The sequence below is a fragment of the Azolla caroliniana genome, unplaced genomic scaffold, assembly GCF_043228905.1.
Source record: "Azolla caroliniana isolate FFs.n. ecotype wild unplaced genomic scaffold, voAzoCaro1.0.p SCAF_14, whole genome shotgun sequence".
NCBI classification, from domain to species: Eukaryota; Viridiplantae; Streptophyta; class Polypodiopsida; order Salviniales; family Salviniaceae; genus Azolla; species Azolla caroliniana.
This window is the reverse complement of record NW_028230449.1, coordinates 18218304-18232489: the sequence shown is the minus strand read 5'-3', so window position 1 is coordinate 18232489 and position 14186 is coordinate 18218304. Positions and strand designations below refer to the sequence as shown.

General features: G+C 38.8%; 1 protein-coding gene across 1 annotated transcript; it reads right to left on the bottom strand.

Annotated features, from left to right (window-relative positions):
- Positions 1 to 2550: 2550 nt before the first annotated feature.
- On the bottom strand, positions 2551 to 13100 carry LOC147855698 (succinate dehydrogenase subunit 5, mitochondrial-like). The gene is made up of 5 exons (XM_087330044.1): positions 12874 to 13100; positions 4693 to 4997; positions 4161 to 4346; positions 4006 to 4077; positions 2551 to 2794 (listed from the first exon to the last, which is right to left on the bottom strand). Exons 1-4 carry the CDS (start codon positions 13031 to 13033, stop codon positions 4018 to 4020), a joined length of 711 nt encoding a protein of 236 aa, XP_087186170.1. The 5' UTR covers positions 13034 to 13100; the 3' UTR covers positions 2551 to 2794; positions 4006 to 4017.
- Between the last annotated feature and the right edge of the window lie 1086 nt (positions 13101 to 14186).

Here is a 14186-nt window from a genome sequence, read left to right as displayed (position 1 = left end):
ACATAAGAACAATCTTTAGATCCCCAAAGGAAATTCCTAATAAGCCTTTGTACTTGCGATAAAGCAAAATGTGAGCACAACCAAGCTGATAAAATGTACCACATGGAAGCCAACAATACTTGATTGGCAATAACAACCCTTCCTGCCAATGACAATCTAGCAGTATTCCAATATAACAATTTCTTCCTTATAGCAAGCAACAGAGGAGCTACATGATCTTCCGGCAAAATATTCATACCTACCTGACATCCCAAGTATCTTATAGGTTTCCCATGCGGAATCCATTGAAACCCTTCTTGTGGACACCACAAAGGGTTTACTGTGTTACCTACCTAGAACCCCACCGATTTATTCCAATTAATAACAATTCCAAAAACATAGCAAAATGTATCGATAGCATGTTGACAATCCAATTAATAACAGTTCCAGAAGCATAGCAAAATATTGTCGCTAGAACCTTGCAAATACAAGGTTGTATCATCAGCAAATTGACAATCCACAACCTGTTCCTCTAACCATGGCCATTGTAGCCCTTTTATATTCACAATATTACTTGTAAGAAAACTACTAAACACTTCTCCAATCATCAAATATAAAAAAGGAGCCAACGGACAACCCTGTCTCACTGACCTCGAAATTGCGAATGCTTGGCCTAACTCTCCATCTACTAATACCCTACTAGTAGCTGAGTTATAAAGAGCTGAGACAGTCGTTAACCATTGATTAGGAAAACCCAACTTTTCCATGGTACCCCTCAAAAAAGACCAATCTACTCTGTCATAAGCCTTTTCGAAATCCAATAACAAGATTGCTAAATCCTCTTTCCTTTCTCATGAAATTGCAACCGCTTCCCAAAATAAAAAAATGTTATCCAATATACTCCTATCTTGTAAGAACCCTATTTGGGTGTTATGAATGATGTTTGATAAAAAAGGTTGCAATCTCATAGCCAACAACTTACCATATATTTTGTAAATAGTATTCAATATAGTTATTGGTCGCCACTTCCTAATATCAGCCACTAGCCCTTCCAACTTAGGAATAAGATAAATCATACCTTCGATCCACTTATTTGGCATAAATCCAGTGTCAAACACCTCCTGAAATGTAGCAGTAATATCAGTCCCAATAAACTCCCAATAATTGCGGAAAAAATCTGTTGAGAGCCCATCAATACTAGTGTTAGGAATAATATATAAAAATTAATGGGTAGTTCGGGAAATAAAGAGAAATTCAAACATTTTTCCTTCATGTGTTATGTATAAATGTTTGAAATTTCTTCACACTTCTCGTCCTATTTTCAATTTTTCGTAACTATCCATCTTTTTCAGAAGCCTTGAAATACTTGCATTTTACATATGATTTCGTTGTGCTGAGTATAAAGGGTATGCTAAGGATTTTGAAAGGTAATGGCTATTTGGAAATTGGAAGCACATTTTCCTAAAACGTTATGGCTATTTTATAAAAAAATGGCATGTTTGTATGCGATAATTTATTCAATGTGTTACACAATAATCAACCACCACTTGTTCAATATCTTCAAACTCAAATCGCTTGCTAACTTTTGAAACTTATTACCAAACTAGAAATCTAGAAACCATTAATCCATGGTTTCCAATTTTAGTTTTATCAACGCGAACCAAATGAATGGCAAATGTACACAAGTTTTCAAAGCTACCTTTCTTTATTAATAAACACTTAAGTTCTCTAAACTTTATACTATTTGTTTATATATCTAATAAATATTTCAAAAATGTTCTCTCAAAATAAAATCTCAAACTGAATCAACCTAGACCATTGAACCTCAAACCATTTATAAATTTCGACATTTCAATTGGAGTGGCTAATCCATCAAGTCATGATTTCGTTGTCGGTTCAACCGAACGTTTCCCCATCTTTACCGTACTATATGTTGCCATCTAAATTCATGAAGCATATTTTGTTTTCATGTTTTTACATTTAAAATATGAAAAGCAAACATACCATGCATCACTAGTTAGGTCTAGTTACAAACTTATCATGCATCACTAGTTAGGCCTAGGTCTTATCATGAACGCATCTAAGAGAAGACTATATTAAAAGCAGCTAGATGAATGTAGTGAAAGGTTAACCTCACACATTGTCACAGACATGAACATCATTGGAAACTAGGAGATGAGATAAAGGGGATTTTCTCAATGACTTCATGATCCAACAATAAGGATGTGATTATCCTTTCCATGCATTTTCGTCTCATGCACATTCAAAAATATGCCTACATAGAATATGTATGAATGTATGTTCTCAATTCTACTCTTCATATAGCTAGCTTTAAAACCACTTCTCATTAGGGCTTTATGAAAATGTGGGGTACCATTGAAAATAAGAGTGATAACCCCATCAAAAAAGGATATGAACGAGAAGTTTAAAAGGGTGTTAAATTTTAATCTTTGAACATAAAATATCTATATTCAAATATTGGCTCAAAAGCCAAGTAATTCGAAAAGTTATACAAGAGAGAGACATCATGAAGCCCTCACCAGAGTCTCAAAATTAAACTAAACGATTAACTAGATCAAACAAAATGCTTTCTATTAAATTGAAGTATTGAACCTATTTCATTGGTTCACTTATTTCACCAAAAAAACGTGGAGAGACGTAGTGATTATAGCATATGTGTATATGAACATTTATTCCATTTCTCTGGAGCATTTAAATCTGTTTACAGGGAAATTGACACACACGGATTGGTCCTTGGTACATCTTGAAATTGCAAGCCATCACTTTTCTCTCCGTCAAAGTCTTTATGAAGTTCCTGCAAACACGCACATGTCACGAAATCAACAAAAAAAACAAGTGTATGGGGAAACTCTAATAAAATACCAATCATGCAATATGCTCCTAATTGGATGGATAGAGAATAAAGCAAAACCAACTGAGAAACACCTAAATTTTTCTTTATTTCTCCCAGTTGTTGGTCAACCACCCAAAATAGAGGGAAATGGGACGAATTCACCATATAATTGCTCAAAGTCAAACTATTCAACATATAATTGGTTTTTTGGGTGTTAGACCATGGCCATCATGGGAAGTAAAAGTAAGGAGCATTTGGGAAATAGAGAAAAGCTTGGGATACTTGGGAGTTTTTCCTAAGAACAAAGACTCTTATTGAAACATCGGGCTGGAAAAAATATCAGCAATGATTTGCAGAGGTCAAGATGACCAAATCTAGTGCAGTAAAAAGCATGGGGTCGTTTACTGAGGCCAGTAAAAAAATGTTGGCGTTCCATTATGTATGGTTGATGGACTGATGTAAAGAAAAGAAATGGGTATATCTCTTATCAGCTTATCATGAATGCAGAGTTTTGACAGGGGGGTTGAGAACATTGTGTGAAGTGGCACAAAACAATGAAAAACTATGCAACACTATAATGTTCACGTCAACAGCAAGATGGATGCCATATTTTCTATGTCAAAGCCTTTTGTCACCTTTGACACAACAATCTCAAAATTGTATGCTTTGATCACGATTCATTGTGCATAAGAGCTGTTGAAAACCTTCATAGACTGTTTGAAAGGCGTCAGTGAGCTCTTATCAGATAGTGGTTTTTGTGTCTCTTATGAATAGATGAGGTAGAATGGAGTAAGGCTATGGTGACAGAGTCAATCCAATATAGTTCTGATACACTTGCAACAGCAAATTTGACCATGTCAATGAATTCATGGACTGGATAGGAGATTCTGGAGGCCAGACACTCTCAATTGATGTATGTCACTGACGCAATCAAGCAATAACGTTATGATGTTCTTTGGTCAACTCTTATTCTTGGAATTTCATGAATGCAAAGAAAACACAAATGAATGTCACATAGGTTCCTCATTAAACGCCATGGCCCATGTAATACTCCTATATTGGCGTATGACATTGATTTAGCTAGCAATATTAGTTTTTTAATTTATTTTCCTTTGGCCTACATAAAACAATCTAATTTAAAACAAATTGCATAGTCATCTGGCATGAAATACCTGCATTCCAAATCAATGAGCACGATGCTCAATAAAGGAGCCAGAGATACCAGATGTTCCAAGAAGGCTTATCTGTTGACAAATCATGTAGTAAAATTATACATGAAGCATGACATAAACGGAAGCAAGTACTGCAAGGTAAGAAAAAATCTTACATTTCCCCATTCTGGACCAAGACCACTGCACCGTTGTTTAATATGAGCCAACAAGCTTCCAAGCTCTACTTCGATTTTCTTCTTTAGGTAGAATTCATCTTCGCCAAAAGATGCAAGATAAGTGTTGTACTTGGACAACGCAGATTTTAATGCTTCCAAAAGCACAGGCGACAACGGCCTCACCTTCTGAAAATATCATTAACGGTCAGTGGCCAGTGTAGTCAATGCCATGTTGCAATACAGTTTGCAAGCATGCCCATATTTAACAATGAGAAAATCATAGAGTTGCTAGGCATATCAGGCTTCCACACTGAGAGAATCATGACTACAAACATCTCCATGCAATGAGAGAAGCTATCAAGCCTCCGAGAATCATTATTAATACATCTGTAGAAATGAGAAAATCATAGAGTTTGCAAGCATATCAAACTTCAAAATTATAAGAAAATAATGGCTACCAACATGTCCATACAATGAGAGAATCTTCAACAATATCAAGATTAAACAACAAATGAATCATATGATTACATACATCTCCAGACGCACCAGAGTAGTCATCCAAAGCCATCCTTAATGATACCAAGATCCCTGAGAACTTCTCTACCGCCTCAGCAACTCGCCAAGCATTTTTCAGTTCCTCCAAGCCTAATGCATCATCAGTTTTTTTGGTGACTGCTGCTTCAACAGCATCTTTAGCCTCATCGGATATTTCAGTCCAGTTTACAGCCATGAGCTGCCGTAGAGCATGAAGAATGTCCGGATCAGATATTGATGGCAGGTGAGCAATACCAGTCGACATTGACCTAAGGATGTGTCGATTAGAAAGGGCATTGTTTCCTGAGGCAAAGAATTGAAGAATTAGAATGACTCCATAAGCATGAAGCATCAAAACAAGCTACAGATGTGAAAAAATGATGATGCCATGGATGAAACATAGTACCATATTAATCTGTAAAAAACTACAATGATGTTCAAAAGAAAAGGGAAATGTCTCTCTAGCAGGACTTGCAATAAAAGACTAATCTCAGAATAATGGAGCAACATGAGGAAGATCATTTGATTTTGGATGGAAGGAAGGTGAGCACGCAAGAAACTAAAACCCATAGAGATGAAAAAGAATCTAAAGCAAAAAATAAGTTAAGGATGCATAAAAAGAGGTATAAATGTGAAGAAGTAATGACTGAAACTGGAAATAGCATGAATGTTCCTAATCTACTACTAAGACATGCAACAAATGATTATTATCAGAATTAGGAAAAATATGATGATCATGAAAAATATCACAACAAAGATCATGCTGATTCCAAGAAAGGATTGTGGCCAAGCCTAAAGTTAAATCTCATGTGTAGAGACCCCAAAACAAATTGCTAATCATGGGACACACAATCACAATCAAAGAAAATGAGAAATACTGCAACATTGGGACTTCCCTAATCTGATTGTCAGAATAACACAAGAAGATGGGGAAGATTGTTCAGATTTCAAAAATGGAATGTAAGTAAGGATCACTAAAAGCACTCGTTAAAGATGTCATAAAAGTACACTGCCACATCCCTAATCTGGAAGAAACCTAGCATCAGTGTTTGAGAAAATGCACCTTCATTCAATCAAATGCTTGCCTGATTTTCGAAACTGCTAGTTGGAAATACTTATGAGGGAGACAAGAATCTAACAAAAAAATATGACGATCAGCTGAATCTCTAAAAGCTAGTGCCAGTTTCACATAATCTCCCATTATCTCATGCATGAAAAGGGATTTTTCACCAGTTCTTCCTACATCCCTAACACCAAAAAGTATTCACCACTGAGCACAAAAAGTGGATCAGTTATGATTCTTGCAGTTTTCAGATCTCTTAAAAATAGCTGTCTCTTCTCTTTAAAACGGAATTCCAGTTCAGCATCAAAAGAGAGATCTGTTAGGACAAGAAATATTTCTCATGGTCCCTCAGCCTTTTCACACAGGCCATGCAAAGCCATCTTGCCCAATTTCAAAGAAGAAAAACTTAAAAGGGAGTTAAGGAGATGAAAGAAGATATATTTCATTCAAAGATCAAAAGAGGGGCAAGGATGAGAAGCAAATACAATGAAATTCCTCAGAGAGGAAAATAACCAGGCCAAGCTAAGATCTCATGATACAGAGAAGAAAGAAAATAATAATAAAGCCTACAAAAATGTGTCACAATTATTGTAAAAAGTGAAGGCAGCACAAGGATTAGGGTTTAGGTCAAAAACAGAGAGGGAGAGAGTCTGAGTGAGAGACAAAGGGAGAGAGAGAGATGCACGTTGTCTTGGGTACAAAGAGTGTACCTCTTTTTTGGTTTTTAGATATTATGTATATACAAGTCAAAAGTGTGCTACGAGTGCGTTCACACTCGTGCACTAATAAAAGGCACGATGGCCCTTTATTCCCAACAACCTCCCACCTAAAGGCAATGTGCCGTGAGAAGAAAAAAAAAAGTCAGCTAAGTCCAAGTATGTACAAAGCTGAACTACATACATCTATCCAACTCCCATCATCTGTCGGCAATGAGCAAATCGCTCAGCTGGAAGACCCTTCGTGAGAAGATCTGCAGGATTATTATTTGTATGTACTTTGACAAGCTCAATATTCTTGCTGTCAAGTACATCTCTGATGAAGTGATACTTCACCTCTATGTGCTTCACCTTTGCATGAAAGACGGGATTCCCAACCTACAGAGGAGGTTCTTCTGTTTTCTTTTACTCATTTGAGCCTTACCTAGCATCTAGGGAGAAGTAGAAAGACCTTGAGCATCTACTTACAACTGCAAACTGTCCAGTTGTAGCTCAAGAGGAGGAGAGGTACCATCGAGCTAATCATGCTCAAATGATAGCTATTGAGAACCAACTAGCTAATCTCAAGATTCATGACACTCCCAACATCATGGATCAAATAACACAATTTGTTACTCTTCAAAAGGAACTAGTTTCTTTGGGAAGCAAGTCAACTGAAGTTGAGTTTGTGCATAGTCTACTGATAAAGTTGCCTGAGTCATTCTCAGCATTTTGTGACACGATTTCTCTTCTTCCCAACACACCTGATATGAATACATTTCTGGGCAACAAGGAAGAAAAGTGCTCAAACTTCCAATGAGACGCTTCTACATGCAAAAAGTAAAGGCAAGTGGAAGCAAAATGGTAACTCCTACAACAAACCAAATCCAAGACCACCAAACAACCCAGCCTACAAGGAGCTTACCTGTCATTATTGTAGCTACAAAGGTCACATTCAGCCCGACTATCAGAAAAAGAAAAGAGACAATGCCAAGAAATCTTCTTCTACCGAAAGTCAACCTACACCAAAATCCAACTCGGTCCACTCAGCCAAAGAAACAGTTTTCCTTGGCATTGAGGAACATACTTCACATTTGGCTGGACCAACTACCTCAACCATTGATGAGTGGTTACTAGATAGCGGTGCCACTTCACGCATGACCTATGACAAATCCATTTTGCATGATGTGAAGCCTAGCTCTTCCCAAATCTCTACAAGAGATGCCTCAAGCATTGAGGCTTCATGTGTGGGTAATGTGTTTCTTAACAATTCTTCAAATGAAGAACCCGTCATTCTTCAAGATGTGCTACATGTGCCTCACATCTCTACCAACCTACTTTCGGTCTACAAAATCGCCACGCAAGGTTATGGAGTCTACTTTGATAGCTCAGTTTTGGAAGTGATTGACACCAACAGCCTACAAATTGTAGCTAGTGGCACACAAGAAGGGGGTTTATATCGCCTAAAAAGCTACCATAGCCCCTTGGAAAAGTCCAAATCTCATCTTCTTCATCTTCTTCAAGGCTCACATACCTTGGTGGCACAAGAAGATCCCACGTTGTGGCATGCTAGGTTTGGTCATCTCAACTATGATTCTCTTCAAAAGCTCTCCTCTTCCCAACTAGTTGAGGGTCTTCCTATTTTCAAATCTCCCAATACCCCATGTGTTGCTTGTCTTCATGGCAAGCAACATCGAGAGCCTTTCCCTCATGAAGCCATTCACCATGCAACATCTATCTTGGAGTTAGTGCACATGGATCTTTGTGGTCCCATGAAAACCACTACTCTTGGTGGTGCACGCTACTTCATGCTTATAATTGATGACTTCTCCCACAAGGTTTGGGTTTATTTTCTTGTAGAAAAATCCCAAGCCTTCACAAAATTTCAAGAATGGGTAGCTCTCGTGGAGAACGAGACATCGAAGAAAGTTTGAAAGATCAGGTCAAACAATGGTGGAGAGTTTACCTCCCAAGCTTTCCACCATTTCTGCTCTCAACGAGGCATTTCTCGCCAATTTTCTACACCCAATACTCCTCAACAAAATGGAGTCGTGGAAAGGAAGAACCAGGCAGTCCAAGAGATGGCTCGTACAATGCTATCTCAATTTGATCTTCCTCTCTCATTTTGGGATGAAGCTGTCAACACAGCAGTCTACATCATCAACTGCTGCCCAACAAAAGCAGTTGCTGGAATGACGCCTACAGAAGCATTTACAGGTGTAAAGCCCTCAGTATCTCATTTTAAAGTCTTTGGTTGTGATGCTCATGTTCACATTTCAAATCATAAAAGGACGAAATTTGAGTCCAAAACCAAGCAATGCAAATTTCTTGGTTACAACACACAATCTAAAGCGTACATGTTATGGGATTTAGAATCAAAGTCCCTAGTCATCTATAGGGACGTTCATTTTGTGGAGTCTCAGTCGGATGATTCTAGGATTTCACCTGAGTTCATGGTTGAAATCCCAACTCCTCCGGAATCTCCTATTTTAGACGAAGATGTCTCATCCTCAAGCCCCCCATCTCCTCCTACTCAATCTCTAACTTTGCCAACAATTCGATCCTCTCCCTCAACTCCACTTGTTTCCCCTCCCTCTACAAACCAGCTTCCACCACTTCCCAAGTGGCTTCAAGCCACCATTCGTGATTCTCATCTCTCCGATGCTGAACTTCACGAGCATACATCTGGTTCTCGACACGTAAGTCACAATGGCCTCCTCACTCATGCAACTTTGCCTTATTGTGCATTGTTGTGCAATCAAAAGAACCCACAACAGCAAAAGAGGCCCTTGTTCTTCCAAAGTGGAAAGCAACAATGGAAATTGAACTTGATTCCATTGAGCGGAATCATACATGGGAGCTGGTCCCACGGCCTCTACATCGACAAGTCATTGGATTGAAATGGATTTTCAAGACCAAATACCATGCTGATGGTACTTTGGATAAGCACAAGGCACATTTAGTGGCAAACGGCTACTCACAAGTCGAAGGAGCGGATTACGAGGAAACTTTTGCTCCAACAGCAAGGTACACCTCTATCTGATGTGCGCTTGCACTTGCTGCTAACAACAAATGGGCCATTTTTCAAATGGATGTCAAGTCAGCCTTCCTTAACGGTGACTTGAAAGAGGAGATTTATGTTGAACAGCCTCCAAGTTTCGAGATTTTAGAGCAAAAAAACATGGTCTACAGGTTACACAAAGCCTTGTATGGCTTAAAGCAAGCTCCCAAAGCTTGGCATGACAAAATTGATAGCTTCTTTCTATCTCTTGGGTTTCAAAACTGTAATGCTGACAGCAATCTCTATGTTTTTTCCCAAGATAATTTGCTATGCTTGATCATATTATATGTTGACGACCTTCTAATTACAGGGTCCCTTGCATCTAAAATCGAGGAGGTTCGCGCTGACCTCAAAACAACCTTTGAAATGACTGATCTAGGACTTCTCCATTATTTCATAGGTATGAGGTATACCAATCACATGGTGGTATCTTTCTCAGCCAACATAGGTATCTCAGGCAGCTCCTTGAGACCTATAGAATGTCAAATTGCAAGCCACTCTCCTGTCCAATGGATCCAAACTCAAAGCTATCTCGTGAAGACAATCTCCCATATTTGAGGATATCACAAAAGATAGAAGTTCAATTGGGTTCCTTCTTCACTTAACTTATACCAGGCCTGATTTGTCCTATAGCGTGAGTATTCTCAGCCAATTCTCAATTGCTCCAAGACAAAGTCATTGGCAATCAGCTATTCGAGTTCTTCAGTATTTGGTCAACACACTCGACTATGGTCTGTCTTTTAGAGGCGGCATTGAGCTTGTTGGCTACTCAGATGCTGATTGGTCACGTGATATTGATTCTAGAAGGTCCACATCTGGCTATTGTTTTATGTTAGGTTCAGGCTTGATTTCTTGGAAATCGAAGAAGCAAACTCAGTTTCTACTTCATTGACGGAAGCTCAATATCGCACCTACTTGGATACTTGCTATGAGTTGCTATGGTTGATGCAATTGTTTTCTCACATTGGTGTTTTGCAAGACTCTCCTATTGCAGTTTTCACTGACAGCCAAAGTGCCCGTGCCTTGGCACATAGCTCAGCATTTCATGGTAAAACAAAACATATCGAAGTGCACTACCATTTTGTTCATGACTTAGTGAAATCACAAGTCATCAACTTGGCATATTGCCCTACTCAAGAAAATGTGGCTAATTTATTTACTAAGCCACTTCCCAAGCAAGTCATTGATGAGCTCCTTGATCGACTCAATGTTGGACCGCCATTCTGGAGCTGAGAGGAGGATGTTAGAGGGTGGCAGCTCCAACCCTGCACTCTCTTTCATCTTTATTATCTTTGTACTATATTCTCTCCCTTCCCAGATTCTTCCCTCTCTAGAATCTGCAACTCTTTTAATGCCTTCTCTCTCTAGAATTTGTAATGCTTTAAATGCCTTTTTTCTCTTCTACTTTTTCCAAGATATTCCCTTTTATTCCTAGTTTTTTGTACCTGTTTGGTAGTACAAGAGCCACTTTACTACCAAACAACCATTTCACCCACTTTCCCCAATTTTGTATAAATAGGCTATACAAGCCTCTTTTGTAAAGACTTTTTACTTTGGTTGCTATTTAAAAACAAGCTCTATTATTTGGTTGTGTCTCTACTCTTTGCAACTATTTTTTCTACTATTGTCTAACAGCCTTCTTATAGCTTGGTTGTGTCTAATTTGTTCTAACTATTGCTCCGTTGCTGCTATTAACAGCATTTCTCACATTATCATGATCTTTGTTTTTCATATTTTGAAGATTAGCCTCCTCCTATATTTTTATTTTCTCTTCTTGTTGGTGTCCTTTTTTTTTGTACATATGACATCTAAAACTTTTATTTTTATTTTCTCTTCTTTCTCAAGGTTATCGTCATCTTTCTTTTCTTCCTCTCCACAGTTTCTGAGGGAATATGCCAGAAATTGACGAAAGCAAGCAAGGAAACCAAACCTTGGGGGTAAGGGCTTGGGTTACGCTTCCAGATCACATTATTTTGAATAGATTTGGACACATTTGGAGGATCCTCTCTGTTTTTTATGGTGGTTCTACAAATCGAGATGGATCGCGTAGATCGAGATATATTTTGCGATTATCATGCGATAAAACTTTGGCTTGTAAGCATAAAAGTACAACCCATTTGTTGCAACGCAGATTTGATTCGGAAACTTTTTTAGATAATAGTGTTAAGTATAATGAGATAAGAACATAGTCTAAAGATTGATTAGTTGAAACGTGATGTAGATACTATGCTAGGTATTGGAGATCGAAAACTTCGAATAACTCTAAATAACGTTATTCAGCCGTACGGGGAACCAAAGATCCTAGCGGAACACGTTGCTTCACAATTAAGAAATAGAGTTGCTTTTCGAAGGACGATGAAAAGGGCTATCGAGTCAGTTGGGAGGACTAGTAATAAGGGTATTAAGATACAAATAGCAGGATGTCTCAATGGAAGTGAAATGGCTCGAGTCGAGTGGGCTAGAGAAGGTAGAGTACCTCTCCAAACAATCAGAGCACGTATAAAATATTGTTACCATTCAGCTCAAACAATTTATGGGGTTTTAGGTATAAAGATTTGGAAATTTTAGGATACTGAATAAATAAAAAACCTCGTCTTACTCTTACAGCTGATGAAGTCGGAACCCATAACAATTCATTCCATTCTGGATTTAACACAAAATTTGAATCTTTTCTTTTCCTTCATTTTCATTTTTTCGAGAAATCTTTGCTATGCTTAGTGTGCGACTCGTTCAAACAAAATCTCTCTACCCATAGTTAAAATATTGCTCCGTTAAGAAAAGAATAGTCTGGGCTTCCGAAACATTAAGTACGGGACGAACTTGTGTGAAATAAAGTTCCACGCGCAGGGGATTATAGCCCTCTCATGCGAAGCCGGAATCTATACCATGGATATTGAGGAGAAGACACTTTACAAATTGATTCTCCTTGAGATCGTATGGTTAACCAATAAACTCCCGAAAAGCTATGTGATATAGCATTATTATCATGATGCTTCGTAAGAGCCCCAAGTTCGGTGAGCGCTGACAAGAACGACCCATCGAGTTAGGTATTGGAATGGGCTCCGTCGCAGAGGTGAACCCAAACGTTTTTCTGAAGAGACTGAAAGAACGAGGAGACTTCTGAATCGGATTCAGATATCGAGTAGATTTGGGAGATAGGGTGGCGGAAGAAGCCTCTCTTTCGTTGAATGGAAATTGACTATTTTTTCTTTGTTTGAAAACAAAAGAGAACATTTTGAGCTCATTTTCGCCCGTGGATTCAGTACCAAGAAAGAACTATCCATCTCTAACATGAGAAATTAAAGAACTAAATAGTATAATCGTACGGGCAGAGAGAAAGAAAGCAGGATCAGATATTACCTGGGAGACGAAACAGATGAGGGCGAAGAAGACGATGAGTTGATGATGAAGAAGGAGAAGGAGACGAGTGGGAGGAGGGTAGAAGAGGAAGAAGATTCGATCTTCTTCTGAGAAGAATCCTTCGAGACTGAGACGCCACGATTCTGCTGGCCATCGCCATCGCTGTTTGCTGTGCGTCGAGGGTCGGAATCGGACCGAACAGTGAAGACGAAGAAGAAGAAGAAGAAGAAGAAATTATAGAATTGGGAATAACGTTTTCTTTATTTCCTGAAATGCCCCTATCATCATCGTCCCAATTGGTTTAGGCTTAACCGGTTTGGGGGTTTTCAAACTTGAGCCGATCCGGCTCCTAAACCGGTTAAGTCTTAAGGCCCAAGCAAGCATCTACTTCCTCGACGCATTCGCCTCCTCTTCTAAACGGTTTGGGAGTTTTCAAACTTGGGCTGAACTGGGTCCGAATTGGTTTAGGCTTAACCGATTTGTCCTTGTCCAAACCAAACCGGTTTGGGGGTTTTCAAACTTGAGCCGAACCGGTTCCTAAACCGGTTTACGGTTTTAAGGTCCAAGCAAGCATCTGCTTCCTCAACACATTTGCCTCTTCTAACCGATTAAGCCTTAAACGGTTTGGGAGTTTTCAAACTTGAGCTAAACTGGTAAATGCTTAAGATCCAGTCAAGCATCTACTTCCTCGATGTGTTCGCTTCCTCTAGCGATTAAGCCTTAACTGGTTTGAGAGTTTTCAAACTTGAGCCGAATCGGTTAAGGCTTAAGGTCCTCATAAGCATCTATATCCTCTAACTGGTTTGTGAGTTTTCAGGCTCCGTCCAAGCAAGCATCTACTTCCTCAACACGTTCGCTTACTCGCAACATATTGAAGCCCCCATGACAACCCTTCCATTTACAAACCAGAGACGTCTCTTGTCGATTTAGTAGACGCCACTATGGAATGATTTACAAGTTGGAGACATCTCTTCCTAATTTAGTAGAGGCCACTTTGGAATGTAGGGTTGAACCCATGACCTTTTGTTTGAACATGTTACCAACTGAACTACACCCATCTGGGCAAATTATTCTCTCTCTCTCTCTCAAAAAAAAAATATATATATATATATATATATAGCAACCGTACAGGAAAAACATGTCCCATTCGAAATATGTCTTCGTTTTAAAGTCATTTCCAAAGGCAACCCACCAACCATTGCACACCAAAGAAACACATTTGCCCGAAATGGAAAGTGAGACTTTCCTACAGCATCTAAAACTCTATGCCACCACTTTACATGTCGCGTAACGTACCATGTATCCAAAACCTT